Source organism: Epinephelus moara, chromosome 19 (genome assembly GCF_006386435.1).
Source record: "Epinephelus moara isolate mb chromosome 19, YSFRI_EMoa_1.0, whole genome shotgun sequence".
NCBI lineage: Eukaryota > Metazoa > Chordata > Actinopteri > Perciformes > Serranidae > Epinephelus > Epinephelus moara.
The window spans coordinates 4,388,697-4,409,019 of NC_065524.1; the positions used below are offsets into that span (position 1 = coordinate 4,388,697).

The 20,323-nt window shown below is 41.2% G+C and overlaps 2 protein-coding genes across 3 annotated transcripts in view; one reads left to right on the top strand and one right to left on the bottom strand.

Annotated features, from left to right (window-relative positions):
- The window catches only part of borcs7 (BLOC-1 related complex subunit 7), a 1,032,483-nt gene that overhangs the window by 351,209 nt on the left and 660,951 nt on the right, over positions 1–20,323 (top strand). The window lies entirely within an intron of this gene.
- The window catches only part of si:ch211-51a6.2 (neurotrypsin), a 46,199-nt gene that overhangs the window by 11,067 nt on the left and 14,809 nt on the right, over positions 1–20,323 (bottom strand). The window contains exons 4-11 of the mRNA XM_050070681.1: positions 19,709–19,847; positions 16,237–16,412; positions 15,827–15,974; positions 15,272–15,450; positions 11,676–11,817; positions 7,355–7,569; positions 7,071–7,212; positions 2,996–3,274 (exon numbers count right to left, since the gene is read on the bottom strand). Of these exons, the coding sequence (XP_049926638.1) occupies positions 2,996–3,274; positions 7,071–7,212; positions 7,355–7,569; positions 11,676–11,817; positions 15,272–15,450; positions 15,827–15,974; positions 16,237–16,412; positions 19,709–19,847 (1,420 nt within the window). The remainder of the gene's footprint in view (positions 1–2,995; positions 3,275–7,070; positions 7,213–7,354; positions 7,570–11,675; positions 11,818–15,271; positions 15,451–15,826; positions 15,975–16,236; positions 16,413–19,708; positions 19,848–20,323) is intronic.

A 20,323-nucleotide genomic window follows, 5' to 3' on the forward strand; every position in this document is an offset into this window, starting at 1 on the left:
CACTTAGAAGCCCTGATGATTACTTCCATCGCCATAGTAAATGCTAATGGAGAAATTGTATACCCTGCCATAATACCTATTTCTAGCCTCTGCCAACCTGTTGTGAAACCTGCCGTACTTAGACACAACCTAATACCCTGAAAATATGCTTTCACTAAGTTAACAACTACATGTGGCACTTTGAAGTAGTCAAACGCACTCCAAATGAGGCTATGTGGTACTGAACCAAATGCATTTGCAAGACCTAAAAATATTACATGCAGGTCCCTTTTTTTAATCTTTGCTGACTGAATCTGGTGCCAGATCATGCTAGTATGCTCTAAACACCCTGCAAAACCTGGTATTCCTGCCTTCTGCACCATAGTATCTAATAAGCTATTCCTTTCTAAGTAGCTAGCTAATCTCTGCGCTACTACACTAAAGAAAATCTTCCCCTCCACATTCAAGAGAGAAATCATCCGGAATTGGCTAAGGTCCACAGACTCCTTCTCTTTAGGAATGAGGACACCCCCTGCCCTACGCCATACTCTTGGGATAATTTGTTTCTCCCAAACTATTCTTAGCTGTTTCCACAAAAATTTATGGATATCAGGCGCAATTTTATAAACCTTTGCACGCCTGACCACCTCCTGAACTTCCTTCCACCTAGGTGGCCTGACATCCATCTCATGCTCTGTCCCTCCTAATGGAGGGATATCCGGTGGAAAAACCTATAAAAACTATCCTATTCTTCTCTAAATCTGAATATGTATTTCTCCAATATTCTTCAACCTCTAGCCTTTCTGCTTTAAGCTGCCCTCCCTTTTCCTGGCTAAACAGTCCTTTAACAAACTTAAAAGGGTCCCTGAAAAAACCTGTCCTTACATGTTCCTTCTTCCTCCTCTTTTTCCTGAGATACTCTGCCCTTATAAGAACTGCTAGCCTGCTTCTCAACTCCTCTTGCAACACATTAATTCCCTCCCTTTCTTCTTCTGTAGCCTTTTTCCACTGCTTTCTTAACTGTCTCCTTTCCTTAACTAACTTCTCTATTTCTCTTTGCCGCCTAGACTTACCTGACTGTACCCTCTCACCCCTCTTTCTCTCATGCACCCCAAACCTCTCTGCACCATATGAGTAAATTATATCTCCCATGTTTTCTAACTTTTCTATTGCATTTCCTTTAAGCCTGCTGAAGATTACTGACAAATCTCTATTAACTATCTCCCATTCTTTACTGTCATTTGCCCTAGGCCATCTAACTCTAACCTTTTGCTCCATGGTTCTCTCTCTGACTGGCATACTGACCTCAGTGTCACCTGCATCCTCTCTTACCACTCCCTCCTCCTCCTCCTCCTCAGCGGCAGTGTTAATGATATCCTTCTACCTGTCGCTGGACTTCATCCAGCTGACTTCTTAGGAAGTACTGATCAAGGATGAGGGCAGCAGGTGGGCCCCCCTATTTTAGGACGGCCTACAATGGAGAAATAAGGCACCTCCTTCCCTCTGCTAGCCTGGGAGTCCGCCTTAGGCAAGCGGTAGCACTCCCTTTGCCTCCTAGTTATGGGTCAAATAGCAACTGGGCAGCTCTGAGTGCTAGTAGGCCTACTGTAGGCTACAGTAACACTGAGTGTTAGCACAGTAACTGCGTAATCAATTTCCCCTCCTTGTGATTGTCTTCATTAACAAAATTGGTGCATATTTAAATAAAATATTTCAGAAAATTTGTAATACAAAAAATACTTGTCTTAATATGAGTGATCAACTGGGCAAGTTTCATGGGGATATCTATTAGTTAATTTTTCACCCTATTTGTAGTGTTTTGCCTACACGGGTGTAAGTTTGTTTACAGAGTGATAACTATAATTAAGCTACTAGATAGGCAGGGCTATCATACCAAAATATAAACTAGAGACCTGTAGAGTGATAAAAATGCCAAAATTGTTTGGTCCCCGTGGGTGATAGGGGCCTACCAAGTTGTGAAAACGATCCCTTTAGCCCCTGTACTAATAGGGCCCCATTCTATTTGTCTGTTTGAAGTTCTGGCTGCACTAGTTACCTGTCAGGGGCTGATGACATCAGATGGTGAGGTGAATAATCTAATAACCTACTTTTATGATAAGATGACATTGTTTGGCACATATTAATGCAATTTTGGGGTGATTGGCTTATTTACATTAATAATGGCAAACACATATATACATGCCTTTTGGATTTTTTATTCCTTATTCCATGTCTGCCTGTAATTCATGTGTGTTTAGGTGTATACATTTTTTAAAAGGAGCAAGGTACTGATGAATGCTGCATTGTGTGCAGCAACTGTCTGTGAATATTCAGTCCAAATTTGGTGACATTCTGATAATTATTTCCCAAGATTCATGTGATAAGGCAGACACCGTCCCTCTTGGAGAAGCCTCAATTTTGACTATTTTCAATTTTGGGGAAGACCCAAAGATCATCCAAATTTTTTTATTAAGCTACTACATAGGCAGGTCTATCATACCAAAATGTAAACTAGAGACATAGAGGAAGTCAAAAATACCAAAATTGTTTGGTCCCTTTAAGTGATACCAAAATCTGCCTTGGCCCCTGGACTAAAAAAAGAAAAAAAATCCTTCTTTTTTTCTTCCTTTACAATTTTACAATGTAAATTGCAGAATCTGTCTTGAGAGATTACAATCCCACTGACTGGTCTGGACATCTGCACATTCATACATACACACACACACGCACGCGCACACACACACACACACACACACACACACACACTGTGATTGTGATCAAAATGGGGCAAAATGTGCAAATGACATCGCAGAAATAACAGACATATACCAAACTGTACAGTGAAGTAGTTATTTTCAATCTTTAGTCAAGCAATATAAGTACTTTAGTAACACCTGTGTTGGTGTTCCACAGATGTACAGGGGTTGAGAAAGACTGTGAATCAAGTTCTGACATTTGTAAGTGTGTGTGAATCTACATACATTCCACTGTTCCCGTGTTGTGAGTGTATATTAACCTCAGTGACTTATCTCCTCCTATGATCCTGCGTCTGCGACGCTGGTTATTGAGTCTCAGACCGCAGGTCTGCATGGCCACAGCAGCATCTCCCACAGGATCCAGGATGTAGTCACAGATGACACCTGCATCCTCACTGTGGCGACAGTCATGGCTATCCTGACCCACAGCCGAACACTGTCCTAAGGACATCTCAGCACCCAAGCATCGAACATTGTCCAGGTGGATGGGACCTTGACCCTCACCAAAGTATGCCATGGATCGAGCTTTAGCCACACCTCTGGAGGGTCAGCACACAAAGACAAACAGCATCATGATTAATTGTTCCTTTTTTTCTAAAAATTCCCAGTACATTTATTTTATTTTGTCTGCCGTCCACTGTTAGTACTGTGACTGAACAAACCTTAAAGCTACAGTTGGTAACTTTTAGAAAAATATCTTGTCACATTTGCTGAAAGTGTCACTGTATTCACATATGAGACAAATAATCTGCGAAAAAAAGTCATATTACTCTGCCTACTCTATTGCCTTACAGTGGTTCTGATGGTTTTGCTGCATGTGAGGGAAAAGATCCAATCAGAGCCGAGGTCTCTCACGCAGCTGTCAATCATGTCAACTACTGTGCATGAACTGCAGTCAAACTGTTAAACTAGGCAGCAAAGATCAAATATGAAACAAGATTCTGTTACTGCATTGCCTATTTCTGTCATCAAATGTTTTCAGAAAGATATCTTAGTGACTGTTTAGTTGGAAAATGAGAAAGTTGGTGCGGCCAGTGGGCAGTGCTTAGTACTTTGGTCGACTGTGTCCAAAATGGCAGCCAGGTCACAAACTTTCTCATTTTCTAGCTAAACAGTCATATGCTTCTGAAAGGATCCGAGGACAGAAATAGGCAATACAGTGACAGAATCTTGATTCATATTTGATCTGCCTAGTTTTACAGTTTTACCACACTTCAAGTGCAATGATTGACGTGATTGACAGCTGTGTGAGACTTCTGGAGTCTGATTGGTTGGTTTCAGTGCGCATGGTACATTCTAGTGAATGCCAATAGAAGCAGGAGGAAGAGGAGAAAGGACAAGATATTTTTCACAGAATATCTGTCTCAAGTACTTCTTTCAGAATAAAGTTCAACAAACATGAAAAAAATATTTTCATAAATGAGACTGTTAGGTAAGTGTAGCTTTAATGCAACAAATCAAACCTGTTTTTTCATAAATAAATTTGATTATATCAGCTTTGATAATACCCCTTTGAGGTTCAAACCAGTTGATATTTGAAACAAGTAACTGTTAAATGTCACCTAAATTAAAGCGTTCATTTACTTTTTCTCCCACTCGGCCTAAAGTGACTGAACAGTGTATAGCGGCTAAGCCTAAAGTTTAAGCCACTAAGGGGCAACATAGACAGGCTAATGACTAACTGACACACTCGCCTGACCTAACTGACTGCTGTTCATCAGGGGAAAACAAAGAGTACCACTTCTTCTTCTTGTCTTTGATGCTTAACTTATTTCTCACCGCTGTAGTCTTCAGTGAAAAACATGCAAGCATCCATGAATCTGTGTATATAAACCATTTAAAGGAATAATATTTCACCATTACATTCAGCAGCATACACCTGGCTTGACATGGCCTGGTGTTGCCGTAAAAAAACATGATATGTGCTTCTCCATCTACTGTAGCAACACCGTCCCTGAATGAATGGTTCCTACCTATATACACATATACAGATGGCCATGACAGTACAGTGACCCCTACAGGACAAATTAGCATCCCACATACATTTTACACCAGGGATGGCTCCTATAGAATGTTTCTTCTCTGTGACAAGCTTCTGTGTTCGTGTCTGTTGATCTGCAGGCGGACCATGAGGGAAAGGTAAGGGATCAACAAAGTCATTAGGACTAATATTCTGGGACAATGAATGTTTGAACCAGGGGCGATTGCTCTGAGACAACAAGGGAGGCTGAACTTGCCCTAAAATTTCATAGAAGAAATGGTCAAATATGCACTATTGAATTTACATTAAAATAAGAATTTACATTGCATTAAACGTGCGCTAGGATGCTTTTAACATCATGACTATGATGTTCAAACGTCAGCTGTTTATCGCCAGTTTTCAAACGCGACCTCCCTGTCATACATTCTCGTGTCAGCACGGTGGACGTGGAGCCTCCAGACAGCGCTGAGCAGGTTTTTTCCATGCAGCAAAGCGAGACGGTCATTGGATAAATGCAACAAAATCGTCACTTCCAGGGAGGCTCCGCTTCCCTGGGACCTAATGGAGCAGTAGGCGGGAGAGGACACTCGGGGTATGAATGATGATTGGAGGAATTGTCTAAAAGGCTGAACCCCTTTGTGACTGACAGCTCATCGCATTTCGAGCTCAGTCCCATTCGGATTTTTCTAATGAGAGTCTTCTGACAGAGTGCCGTCGGGAGTTCTTTATTTCCATAAGCGATTTAGCTCATTTTGACCGCTAAACCCATCTGAAAATCTTTGAGGTGTGTTTTGCTGCGGTCCTATGGCATGAGTGTGGTTGAAAAACAGCTTCAATTAAATGTTCCTTTTATAAGATACTGCCTCGCTACAATATGACAGATTTTATGGTGTAAACTTAAAGTGAGCTTTCCTTGTTTGAAAGACCAGCAGCCGCCACTGGTTTGAACCAATTTTTATGGCAATCCATAAAACTGCCAAGACCTTCTGAGACATTTAATGTACAACATCAAACCAAAAATGTCAACCTGTTGGTGGCACTAATGAAAAGTCAGTTGATCACAGTAGTCAATAGGTTTCATCCTCCATTCATCCATGAATATCCATTCCACAGCCATCAATACAACAGTTGTCAAGATATTTTATTCTGGGCCAAACGGGTGAACTGACCAACCAATGAACTGTCCTTGCCATCCTCAGAGTTAAGCTGTAGCTGTAGCTACACACATTTATGCCCCCAAAAGGATGAACTAGGGTTGGGTGATATGGCAAAAATATCAAATCACTATTTCTTTTAGGCAGGATCACAATCAACGATCTTATCATGATTCTTTTTCATGTTGGTTTTTAAGACGATTTTGCAAGGTACTGAACAATACAATCAAACTAATTTCCCTGTTTAAAAATTATAGCTTTACAAGGTAACAAAACCTACAAGAAAAAGAATAACAGATTATTAAGGCTAAAGTACCTTTTCAAATAGATTTTAATCAAGTCTGCAATTCTAAAATTATGAACTTTCCACAGGAATCTTGACATGGTTTAGACTTGTATTGTACATTAAGAGACTTCTGCATAACTCCCAAAATGAACATTGGTTTCAAAAGGTAAAAAACACTTGAGTAAAGTTCACCCTCGCTACCTAACATTAAGAAATCTAACGTTTGGTAGGAATTGTAACAGTCAGGTAGCTTATTAGACACAGATCCTCAGCAGTCTATTCACACTGTTTTTGAGGTAGCAGTATGAAACATTCGGTTCGATCCCGGGTGTGGGAGCCCTTCTGTGCAGGGTTTGCATGTTCTCCTCGTGTCAGCGTGGGTTTTCTCCGGGTACTCTGGCTTTCTCCCACAGACCAAAGACAGGCATGATTGGGGATAGGTTAACTGGTGATTCTAAATTGTCCGTAGGTGTGAATGTGAGTGTGAATGGCTGTCTGTCTCTACATGTCAGCCCTGCAATAGTCTGGCGACCCTCAAGAGGATAAGCGGTTAGAAAATGGATGGATGGATGGTTTTGGAAAATCCAAATCAGTTCCATATTACAGATGTAGAATTTTTTCTAGTGACCAACTCCTCTGTGTCGTCAGCTATGCCGCTACGTTTCCAAATACAAAGGAGGAGGGGCTACCGGATGTGTGTATGAGCCATAGAACTGCAACTGATAGAACGTTCACTGTAGCATGATACTAACAATCTCTCTGTAAAGCAGATTGTGGAGACATTTTAATTGTTCACAGTCTAATATTGTCATATCGCCCACGACTAGGATGAACCCTTTTGATTCTGGACACTGCATGAGCTTTTCACTAGCTGTCTTAGGTAAAAATATCAAAGAAGGTGTAATCATACTCACATGAATCCCATCTGTCTGCAAACTACAGCTGCATTGACATCATTCCAGCCATCATCACACACACTTCCCCACTGGCCGTTAATGAAGACCTCCACTCTACCCTCTTTCCTGCTCTCTCCAGCAACCAAACGCACCAGAGGGCCTGCATTACAGGGAAAACGTGCCATTATAGTCATTATCACAGTTATTCATGCCCTGAGGTTTTCAGAAGCCTTTACAAGGGTTATACACAAATATAATGAGTGGGAAAACTACTCTCAATAGCCAACAATGTGTGTACTTACCAATAGAGGGCAAAAGGTCTGGTATCTCATTGGTATCACCTCTCCTCTCACAGCGGACACCTACATCCTCACTGTGAGAGCAGTCATGTTGGCCCCACTCAGAGTGGGAGCAAGCCAGTAAACTGGCCTCTGTTCCTCGACACTGCACCTCGTCCAGAAGGATAAGCCCTCGACCTTCTTCATACACCCCGTCAGGAGCCACCTCTGCATGGCCCCTGTAAACAAGGCAAGATGGCAGAACATAGAGCCCATCATGGACACTTGTTCATTCATGTATTCATTGATCAGAGACATGCAACCATGTCAGTGTTTCCTACAGACTTAATTAGATAGTTTGCGGAGAGTTAATGTGGTACAAATACTTTCTTTGTTCATGAAGTTTAATGATACTGTATAATTCTCAGGTTTATCTGACACTGTAAACACTGTATGTGCCACTGCAAATTTTGTGTAAACTGAGTGTGTTTGTGTTTTTGTAACCAACCTCTTCTGGCTGATTTGAGTTTGGTGAAATTATTTGACTGAAGTCGGCTGGTAAACAGATATTTAATCATCAAATCAGTCAGATGTGTTGATTGTGATGTTGATGTTGGTTGGTTGGTCTGTCTGTCTGTCTGTCTGTCAAAAATACACTTTGAAATGTTCAGGCAACCGAACTTCTTCTAAGTATTTAAAGCAATTCTCCAAACGCCATTGACATAATGGGCAATTTAACATTTAAAGCAATAAACACTTTCATAATCCCAAGATTATCTCTGTCAATTTAGGTCAACAAATGACCTTTCTTCAGACACCATCTATAGACCAAAAACTACCAGCTTTGTACACAATATATATAAAATATGAAAAAACAGGCAATTTACTGTGTAATTATGGGTGGATATTGGTCTCCTTTATCTTAAATGTTTCCTAATTTCCCTGACTTCTCTCTTATTGTTAGTCTGAAGCCCGATACACACTGTGCGATTTGGGCTGTCCCAGACGAAAGATGACCGATGTGAAAGAAATGTGGTGTTATCTTTGGTCGTGGCTCTTAAACAGGGGTCCCCGTTAAAGGTTTTTTGGGGGGGAGTTTTTCCTTATCCGCTGTGAGGGTCCAAACTAAGGACAGAGGGATGTCATATGCTGTAAAGCCCTCTGTGGCAAATTGTTATTTGTGATATTGGGCTTTATAAATAAAATTGATTGATTGATTGATTGATTGATTGATTGATTGATTGATTGAGAGAGAGAGGTTCAAGAATGGCCGTTGTCACGGTCCTGAAATCAAAGACAGTCTGGGATAAAATTCTGACAGTGTCGTAAATTTAGAATGACCATCTCACTGTGTGACTGCTGTTACCACGTACGTCTACTAATCAACCAAAAGAAATGCAGCATGAAATGATGCACCAGCGCCAAACCCAAACAAACAGACAGATAGCAGCTTGCAATGGAGGAAAAACAAGCTAAAAGAAATGTATAGGATCCCAGCAAAGAGGAAAACCTTGTTGAGTTGTGGCAGCAGAACCCTTGCCTGTATGATGTGTCCTCCAGCTCTTACCATGATTGTGTAAAGAAGAACGAAGTATGAAAGGAAACAGCTGTGGAGTTGCAGCTGCCAGGTGAGCAGCCTAGCAGCTAGCAAACACACACCCAGACACACCGCAGTATATAGTGCCCACAAAACTTTAGGTTATTTAATAATGTGGCCCTCTATGTTGTGCTTCAGAGTTGGAGAAATAATAACCTGTGCAGCATCCTTGCACACTCAGTATGGAAAGCTACTGCATTTTACGTCATAGGAGGCTTTAGTTACTCCCACACACACACAAAGTCACTGCAAAATATCTCTGTATATTTTGCCTTAAATAAACACCTTAATAAACATCTTACATGGAAGGCATACACAAACATAAAATCAGGCAAATGAGAAGCATGGTCAGACAAGAAGGAGGAGAAATCTATGTTCAACTGTTGTAATTCTGTGGCCTTTCATTCCGTCCCAGTCTTACACTACCATTTCCACTTACACAACAGATATTTTATTAATGTTATAGACAGATATCCTTGACGTTTGCTGAACACATTCATGCTTCCCAGAGGAAGAACTGTTTTAAATCTAGCTTACCAAGCTCTTGATTTACAGTTTGATCTATGTTCCAGCCCTACCAGTTATCATGAACTCTAGATAGTGACCCAAAGAATGAGCTCAAGCAGACAAGAAGATTAGATTTTCTTGCATGGTTGTCACCTTAGAATTATAAGGTTCTATCTGACATTTTTGTCAAAACTGAGCTATTCATATATTCTTATTCTGTGAAAACTTAATAACATTGTGTGAGGTGTTTTTAAAAAAAAGTTATTTAGAAAACAAAAGATTCATATCATTTATGTTATTTGGAATGCAAAACTTTGAAGCTCAATATATCAAAACCGCTCAGAATGCAGGTAGAACCTTTATTATTTTAAGGTGGCGCGGTGTCTGATACCTCTTTTCCACCAAAATTTGCGCAGGTATGCAGTTTTTATTTTAAATGTGGGAAAATCTGTTAAAAGTAGACAGTGAAATGCTTTGCTATTACCAGAAGAGCAGTCATGCACACTATCGCCGACTGCAGTGGGTGAATGTGTTACAGGTTCTGCAGCAGGCAATCGAGTGCCTTTCTGTTTTTTAAACAGATTGGTAAACAGTAGAAAGCAGCATAGAGGCCAGTGAAAGAGTTACAATAGTCCCTTCTTTTTTATAACTTACTTATTCATTCTCTCTGTAAAACTTAGTGCAGAATGAATTTTGAACAATGTTAGAGCACTGCTTGTACAGAGATGGACAGTATATGTGCCGGCCCGTCACTGCATTGCGCCCCACAAAGGGGCTAAAATTAGCGTGTCCACAAGGTTGTCATTTTGTCATCACTGCCAATCAGAGCTGAAGCCCATAAATACCTGTGACTACTGCAGAGTAATTTGTCCCGGGAGTCAATGCCGATTACAACCTTTTCCAATAAACAAAAAAGCCAGATGTTAGTAGGGTTTTTCTGCAATGTGAAAGGGGCTTTACGGTCAGGTGAGGGGCTCAGATGGACTCGGTAGCTAGAAAGGAAGCAGGAAGGAGTAGAACTGCTGCACCTTTGCACTGAAAGGAGCCGGTTCAGGTAGTTTGGGCATTGATCAGGAGGCTTCATGGACCACTGTCTGGGGAGGTATTCCAGGCACATCCAACTCTGAGGAAATCCCTTTGTAGACCCACCCTGAACATGCTGGAGGGTTTTGACTGTATGTCAGGAAAAGTCTTGGAATCCCTCAGAATAAACTGAAGGACATGGCTGGGGAGAAGGGCACCTGGACTACCTTACTTAGGCCCCGATCACACAGAAAGCGTTTTACAGGATGCAAAATGGTGTATCACAGTGCCTTTTAAAAAAAACAAAAAACATCACCTTCTTACCCTAATCTTCCAGTAATTAGTAGCTATTTACTAAAATGGACAGGTAGAGGGTACTTGCTCTAGCTCTGGTTGAGGGTGAGAGGCTGTCAGCAAATAGTTTGTCGGGCACAGAGAAACAGAGATCTGTGTGGGTACATGATACGCTAAAAAAGATGGTGGATCACGGAGAGTACCACCAGTTAGTGGAGCTTCGCTTCCATGAAGGCCGTTTCCAGGTGTATTTTCGGATGACTTGGCGGCAGTTTGAAAACCTGCTGTCTAGCCTAGCATAACAAAATGAACACAACCTACAGGGAGTCCATTGGTTATGCCAAGCGACTGAGCATCACCAGATTCTCCTCCATTGTTTACCAACTGTATACTTGTTGTCGTGACCATCACAGAAAGCCTGCCTCTCAAATCATCTGCTTTGATAATGGAAAAAAAAGAGGAGATGATGTGGGGCACTTTATCTGCTCTGAATTGAAGATTTTTTAACTAGAGGAATTTCCAAGCGCTCCAGCAAAAACGCCAATTGCCTAGAGCGCAGAAACGCAAAAACAGCGAGCAAAAAGCTTAATTCTTATAACAAATACTACAAAAAGCCGCCTCCAGCTGGTAAAATGCTTTCTGTGTGGTCAGTGCCTTACCCTGCTGCCACCACAACCACAAACCAGATTTAAAAAAAAATAGATGGATTGGTAAGGTTCTGAGACTAGCAAAATAGTCAGTATGTTGTTCAACCTTCGTGAGGAAAAAGAAAGGACTTTCAATTGCTTTACCAGGGAAAAGAAACTATTAGTGCTCTGAAAAATTTCATCCCTACTTTAGATTAATATAAAATCACAGGGTAGTACACAATCTCCTAAGGCACAGAGGTCTTTCATAATGACTCAGATGTAGTGATGCACTGACCTGAAGCCCAGTTGTCTGCACACTACCTGGGCGTTGATCTCAGTCCAGTTGTCATCGCAAACAGTGCCCCATTGTCCCTGGTGGTATATCTCCACACGACCCTCCCAGTGACTGTCTGCTCCCACCAGACGAACTGCACCGTCTGCTGCCAGACAAGGAAACACTAATTCTTAATTAGATCACATACTCTAGGAAGTGTATGGGGAATCTAATTTGTTTTAGTGCTGGTGTTAGTCATCTCTTTTAGTGCTGTTACGATCACGGTATGTCTGAGAGGATTCTCTATTATCAAAATCAGGATATCTACAAGTGCAAAGTCAGATGCAATTGAGCTTGCTGTAGACTTCTAAAAAAGTTTCACTACTCTGTGGGAGGGAGTCTTCTGTAGAGTTGTTAACATACAGCAAGGAATGCACAGGCCTTCACTTTGTTCATTTTGAACAAAGAAGACAACTGATTTGAAAGAGGAGTGAGGAGGCCATCTACACCAAACCAGCCATGTTCAGACCAAGTGGCAACCTCTGAAGCTGAAAAACTGCAATTCCTCAAATGGCCACTTGTGGCTGGCTCCAAAAGCGAGTCAATCCCATAGACCCCCATGTTAAAATGCCCACTTTTACAGCAGAAATAAACATCTTTACAACCTGCTACAAAAAATGGTTTTTCGTCTCTATGGCTAATTTCAACATTCTTGACAACTATAGGGGGAATGATTTTTGAAATAACATGCCTGAATAAATATGTCCCAAATATGGCTACCTCAGCTCACTTCTGGCTCCAAAATTCCAAAATGGCAACAGCCAAAATGCCAAAATCGAGTCCACAAATCTATGGGTGACGTCACAGTGGCTAAGTCCATTATTGTTATACAGTTATGCTGCGTTCCAGGCAACCTGTAACTCGTGTTTTTACAACCTTCTACCCATGAAAGTGCACTGGAACGGCAGTCAAACCTGTAACTTACCACCCGTGAACTCGTACCAGATCAATGCACTCCCAGTTACGCTTTCTGACGTCACACAGCCCTCTAAACCAATTACCTTACTCCTCTAAACAATAATGGCAGCCCTATGGATGCGGTGTTGATGCAGGTGATACACAGTGAGAAATAGACATAAAATAACCTTAATGTTAACGCATTACTGGCAGTCACTCTAACAGCTGGTTTCCAGTGCAAGAATAAATCAATACAAAATATGTTTCCAAACACACAGATAACGTAAAATAAAAAGTATAAAAGCATCTGTGACCTTATGCGCCGTTTCTCCTCCTCCGTTTTGCTCAAATGAGGAAGGAACTGGCCCCTTTGGTGACAGAAGTGATCATAAACAAACATAAACCCCGCACGGTCCACCATGTTGCTTTGAGAGTTTGGGGTGACTTGCCTGGAACGCTATGAAGTCGTGAGTCGTGACTTGAAGTGGTGACTTACGGGCTCAGAAACTTGCCTGGAACGCAGCAAGACCAACAAGACTAAAATGGATTTAAACTTTTGCAATCAAATCTATTATCATAGCCTGATATGCACCTCCTCAGAAATGTAAAGTTTGTCACGGCGATGCAGACCTGTCTGTTTTTGTAAGCTGAGAACCATTTCCTCTGAGTAGAAACAGAGCTTTTAATTGCTTTCATTTTCACAAATAAGAAACAACAAAATTGTGAAGACAATAAAGTCCCCACAAAAAAGAATTTTAAGTCTTTTGTGTAATTTATCCTGCTTCATATGGGTAGAGGAAATCTCTGCTAGTTGCTAGGCTAATTTATACAATGTAAAATGCCATAGGCTTGTGCTAATAATGTTAGCATGTTGTATTTGTTTGGAAAATGTGTCCAGCAAAAGACAAGTGTTTTGTCTGTGAATCCTGTGAGTTATAATTAAGCTGTTTGTGTACTTGTAATTGAAATTGTCGCTATCAAGCCATGTTTAACCTGTGTTTTGAATCAACTAAACTTCACAGAAACCCCAACGCCAACTAGTGTTTTGGAGGTGTGACTGCAGAGTGACACAGACACACCACCACACAAGTATAAATGCTCACAATGCCACATGCATAGGCTCTGCATAGAGCTGATACACAAGTATAAATGCTTGTAAAGAGTTTACAGTTCACTCTGTGAAGCTGTACTTAGGCACTCACACAGTGCTTTGAGCTATATGTTATGCTACAAATGGCAACACAATTCTATCTTCAATGTTTAGCAGGCATAATCTTTACCATGTTCACCAACTTAGTTTAGCATGTTAGCATGCTATTTAACATAAAGTACAACTGAAGCTGATGGGAATGTCATTAAGTTGCATGTATTTGGTTCTAAACCAAAGTACTGGACAAATGTTGACCTGATTATGGCACCAGAGGAAAGGTTAAGCGTTCTCCAAAGTTTTTACAATTCAAAATGAGGGAAAAATAAGCCTGTACTAAATTTCTCAGCAATCCATCCAAAGATTGTTGAGACATTTCACCCAAAACCAAAAATGTGAACCTTGTGGTTGTGCTTGAGGAAAAGTCAAGTGATCACCTAAGTTGTAGGTACATCCTCTGAGGTTCATACATTTTGTGTTGAGATATTTTAAATTTCAAGTATTTCAAAGGGGTGGACGGACCAACTGAGTGACTAGTTGACAGACAAATATGAATTGAACCAACAATTAACATCCTGGAACTGCCAAGCCAGACACAAGGCTCAAAAATCCCCCCTCTGCTCAACCTGGGGAGGTTTATAAAGGTTCAGCGCATGTTGTCTTTTGCATAAAATAAAGAAAAGTCATACTTGTTTTGGTTCCTTCAGGAAGCAGAAGTCTCTTCCACCTCCACCAGGAAAAGCTGATTGTTAGTCAGTTTTCCAATTCTCTGCATGAGAATTTCCTGGGATATCAAGTCCAATTGCCTTTGACTTAGCACTTCTGGATATCACAGTGATACCTATTAGTAGAGGACAGCTTATATAACCACAGTAGAAATGTTGCAGTTTTTTCATTTGGCATAACATATTGGTTCAAAGGTCCAGTGTGCAGGATTTAGGGGAATATATTGGCAGAAATGGAATATAATAATATATAATAATGTTTTCTTTAGTGTATAATCACCTGAAAATAAGAATCGCAGTGTTATCATTACCTTGGAATGACCCGTTTATATCTACATTGCCTATGGAGGTCTTCATAATTCACCTCCCACTGAAAACCCCTGGAACCTCTGGATCTTGAGTTATCAGAGAAAAAAGGTCACCGCCCCCCCATTTCCAACATGCCAAACAGCATGGGAGAAACAATTATTTTTAACATTAAACTGTTTTATTCAGTGTTTTTACTGGTTTAAATCGCTGGTGTGTTAGTTTGTTTGAATAGACCTCTGCAGATAATTCAGCTCCTGGAGTAAATCTCCGGATGAACAATGAACACTAAAAAAATTCTGAGCGGGAGAAGTTTCAGCTGGTTACAATGTGCAATCCTCACCTCTAGATGCCACTAAATCCCCGTAAATCTTACACATTGAAACATGAAATAAAACGTCAGTTGCTTTCCAGAGGATTGATTACAGTGTCATCTAATATGAATGTGTGAGTTAGTGCGTCTTTCCTTCCTTGGCTCTGACCTGTGTATGGGTTGCAGGACACCCCTGCATCTTTCATGTGATCACAGTTGTGTTGCTCCCAGGGGTTATGAGGACACTCCTCCAGAGAGAGCTCATTGCCTGTACACTGAACCCCATCCAGGAAGATGGGACCATCACCCTGACCAAAGTGGGCCCCTGTCCACGCCTTGGCCACACCCCTGTCGGTTAGGACAAAAAAACAAAAAAACTTTTATGTGTACAGTAGCACAAGGTCAGTTAGGCTGAAAAAGTTTTTGAAAAATTTATATTTACATTAATCATGTAAGGGTGAGTGCCATTATGTGGGTCTAAATTTATTCTGTTTGTGCACTGCTGTCAGAGTAGATTTGTCACCAAATATTGACATTGATACATCAAAATAATTATAATATAATTGTCTCTCTCTTTGGAGACAGGTAGAGTTTCAACATGCCTTGGTGCTTCTGTACAGCATTCATTCAGACTTTTACACTGAAAGGGTTTTAGATTCAGAGAGATGCCAATAGTTTGATCCAGACATTCTATGTGTAGCAGTAGCACAGCAATTGTTTTTACCCCAGGTTCAACTGTCGGCACACCACCTCAGCATCAGTGTCATCCCACTGATTATTGCAGACGGTTCCCCACTTGCCATCATGGTACACCTCGACACGGCCCTCAAAGTCCTCCAGGCCTCCCACCAGCCTTAAAGGGATGCCAGTGCCTGAGAAGCAAAAGGTAAAAGCCAATACTACCCTACACAATGTTTCTGGAAAGATTTCAGATACTAGGTCTCTGCAGTGGTGGGCATGTAATCTTAGCCCTGCACTGTAACAATCATCATCTTCACAGGCTTGATAGAGGCCCATGTTCCAGCTCTGTCACACACTGTATGTGTCACAGCAGTAATGTATCCACAACATATTTGTCATTACTTATCAATGATGTATTTGTTTATTTAATCCCATGTGACACCCTGGCCTCACCTTCAGGTTCGGCACAAACCACCCCTGCTTCATGGCCATGGTAACAGTCGCTGGTGACAAACTTCCTGCTACGGCATTCCAGTAGGGAATTCTCATTACCGCGGCAACCCAGACGTTCAAAGTGGAAGACGGAACCTGGGCCGAAGTAGGAATGCTGCAGGGCTGTACCGATCTCCCTGCACGGACAGCAGATACACAGACAGACTAACACATGCAGGCTCCTCCCCTCACAGCAAACATCATTCAAGGGCAGTGGAAATGTTGCTTTCACGTATTCAAATGACAATTCTGATGGAAGCTACTCTGTCCACTCATACAAAGCTTAATGCAATCAGCAGCACTGCTCCCCAGAAAATACTGCTATTTTGAAAACATGAATGCTTCACACACATCTTCCCCCCAGCAGCACAGAAGATCCATACAGTCAACACAGTTTCAAGGTGGACACCCAAGATGAGTGTCACCAATTCAGTATCTGACCAAATGTCTCCCCTTCTGTTCATTATGTTCTTGCAGAACACACTGATGTCACAGCGAAGTTGACCTTTTACCTTTTGGATATAAAATGTAATCACTTCATCATTTTATCCTATTAGACATTTTTTGAATTTTGTCATAATTAGTGTATGAATTCTTGAATTATGGCCAAAAACATGTTTTGTGAGGTCACAGTGACCTTTGATCACCAAAGAGTCCAAGTGGACGTCTGTGCCAAAGTTGAAGAAAGTCCCTCATGGCATTCTTAAGATACAGCGTACAGACAGCCCAAAACATAATGCCTCTGGCCACTGCTATTGCTGGTGTGAAGGCTTAAAACAAACAGATAAAATTGGACAGTGGTTCACAACTGGTGCAACCATGGGGTCCAGATTTGTCCTTAGTCATTAGTTCAAGGTCCACACAGTTTAATATACCATAAAACTTCAATTACTAGCCCAGGCTACTATTTGCTTGAAACAATGAACTCAACAGGCTTATATTTGGGACAGGTGTCTATATGGGACAGGCCTTTAATTTCTTTCACGCAAAACTGTTGCTCAGCAAAGATGGGAAATAATATCGAGGAATGGACACATATTCTGATATGACCACTTCAGAGGAAGGGAGTCACAAGTCTGATTTGGTGCTCATGGTTTCAGTAAAATTAACTGAAATATTAAATTGTGGAGAAACTAACCGAGCTAAAAATGTGTAATCATAATAATAATAATAATAATAATAATAATAATAATAATAATACATTCTACTTATATTGTGCTTTTCATGACACTCAAAGATGCTTTACAAATTCAGTGACACAAAAAGAAAAAAAGAAAAAAAAAAGAAATTTAAAAGAAATGAGGAGAAGAAACTTTGAGTGTAAGCAGCGTTGAATAGGTGAGTCTTGAGGGATATTTTTGAATATGGAGAGAGAGGAGGAGTCTCGGATGGGTTTGGGGAGTGAGTTCCAGAGAGTGGGAGCAGCGATGGAAAATGCCCTGTCCCCCCAGGATTTGTGCTTGGTCTGGGTGGGGTGGGACAGGAGGTTGGCATCGGCAGAGCAGAGTGTGCGGGTGGGAGTGTGATGATGGAGGAGCTCAGACAGGTAGGGTGAGGCCTAGTCTGAGTGGGCGGAAGTTCGCTGCATAGATCAGCCTCTCATTGGGCGGAACGGGCCACCCACTGAAGTCCCGCGCTACCACCGTTTTCAACACGTCCTTTACTAACTTTTGTGGTGTTTGATCTTGCGGGGATGTAGCCATTGTTCTGCCATGGTTCGCGTCCTGTAGGCGATATTTTTGTGGGCGTGTTACACCAAAATCTGTTTCCCCCAATATTTGCAATATTTTTGCAAGCGCACCGTTGCTGTGGCACCACCAAGAACGATTGTGATTGGTTGAAAGAAATAAAAAAAGCCGGGGCGTTTTTTTCTCCAATCTTAAAGTGAGAGTCGGCCCAGCCAGACCTTTCTTTTCTTGAGAAAGGTCTGGTGAGCGAGACTAGGTGGGGCCTGGTTATTGAGGGCTTTGTATGTTATGAGGAGGATTTTGAAGTTGAGTGTAGCATCTCCATACTGATAAATTTTTTAACATTTATATTTGTATTTTTAAATAAAAGCAGCTAACTAACGTTAGTTTTAGTGGGTAGCCAACAACCTGGTTTAATACATGCAAAGAACTTCTATAAAAATGAACTGTTTGGCAACCAGACCAGGCGTCTATTGAGGCAGGAATTTATTTGTAAAAATGTGTAGCTACACCGAGCCAGTAAATGAAACTGGGTGTTTAACTGGGACCAAGCTTTTAATTTAAGTTTTATGGTATTCAGTATCATACTTCCATTTGGCCACTTCGCAAGCTAGTTTGCTGTCCGTTAGTCACTCTACAGGAAAGGAAGTCTACAGGAAACGGCACTTCGAAATGAAAGCTCTCTGGAATTCACTGTACCTCACATTAAAGTGTTTTTAACAAACTTGACACATTCGCAGTCCATTCAGAATGGACCCGCGATCCACTTTTGGACCACGACCCACCAGTTGGGAACCACTGAAATAGGAACTGCAGTGGTAGCTGAAACAAGTAGTGACTGGTGACCTCCACATACTACAAGCTATAAGCTCAAGGGTGTTATCACCCTTTCATTTATTAAGCCTGGCGTGGGGCTAATCAATAAGCCTCAGATGGCTGGCCTTCTGTGTTACCCTGTTCTGGTTGTGATGACGTCATTCCATTGGTTGATAGCACTTCTTCTTCTCCTTGTCTCCTTATTAGGGTAGAAACTGCTGCTGCACAATGGGTATATTAGTTATTTTATTCACTGTGACAAACTGTGCTGAGTGTGGTGAGCAGAGGGTTTGCAATGGAGATGTCTGTGTTAGATGTGTGTTAATGAAGAGCAGAACATCACTTTTAATACCACTTCTTCAACTTGCTTTATGTTGTGTTCACTCTCACTAATTTCTGTAGGAGAAAACACAAGCAGTCCAAACTGAAAAATCCCAATTCTTGAAGTGGTATCTCCGTAGCTCTTCGTTCCGAAATGTTTTGGTTTTTTTGTTGTTTTTTTCCTGAAGAGGTGCAGGTGGCATATGGCGTAGCTAGAGCGGCTACATGTATTGGCCTCTTTAGCAATGCCATAACCCCTGACTAATGTCACTAAGAAGTAATAACAGGGATTTTAGGTTCCATTCCATTCTGTTATTTTGCAAATAAAGCTGTCAGATAAATGTAAGAAGTTAAAGGTACAGTGTTTCCCCTCTGAAATGCACGAAGCAAAAAATGTAAGTATTTGTAGTTTCTGAACTGATACAATTCCTCCTGGAGGCCCTAATGTAGTGGCAGTGATTTAAACTAAAACTGCAACAAAATTAAAAGTTAGATTGGTTGTAGTCAGCAGCAAATTCATTGGCTGTTCACAACCATGGTTTCATATAATTATGTCCACCTGTGTATTGTCATTAGAAACATGTCTTGCTCTGTGAGACTGTCCTCACCCCAGTCCGAGCTGTCTGCATATGACGCTAGCATCACGGTCGGTCCAGTGTGTATCACATACTGCCCCCCACTGGCCATTTAGGTAGACCTCCAGACGACCACTGTTACCTGATGATCCCCCCACCAATCTGGCTGCACCTGTAGATGACACAAAAGTAACTCTGTTAGCAGGGGCATAAATATAGGCAGTGCAGGCAGCGTGGTTGCACTGGGGACTGTGTAGTGGGGAGGGCCCTTGCGAATGATTCAGACACCTGTGTTCACTCAGAGAACTTACATTAAATTCAAAATGGTGCCTATAAGCTGTATACATATATATATATATATATATATACATACATACATACATACATACATAATTTGTATTTTCTTTGATATTTTTGTCATATACAGGTATGATTGTTCTGTAACATAATTTCAAGTCTATATTTGATCATGTGACATGACGATACAATATGGTAGCTAGTTAAGAGGCTGAGCACATCTCCAAGTCCAGCGAACAGTCATGCCTTTTACACAGAAAAGCATCAGTAAGAAAGGACAAGAAACAAACAGGATGAAAAAGTAGCAAAGCTCCCTAAATTGGATTCTTTTGGCTTTTTTATAAACAGTTG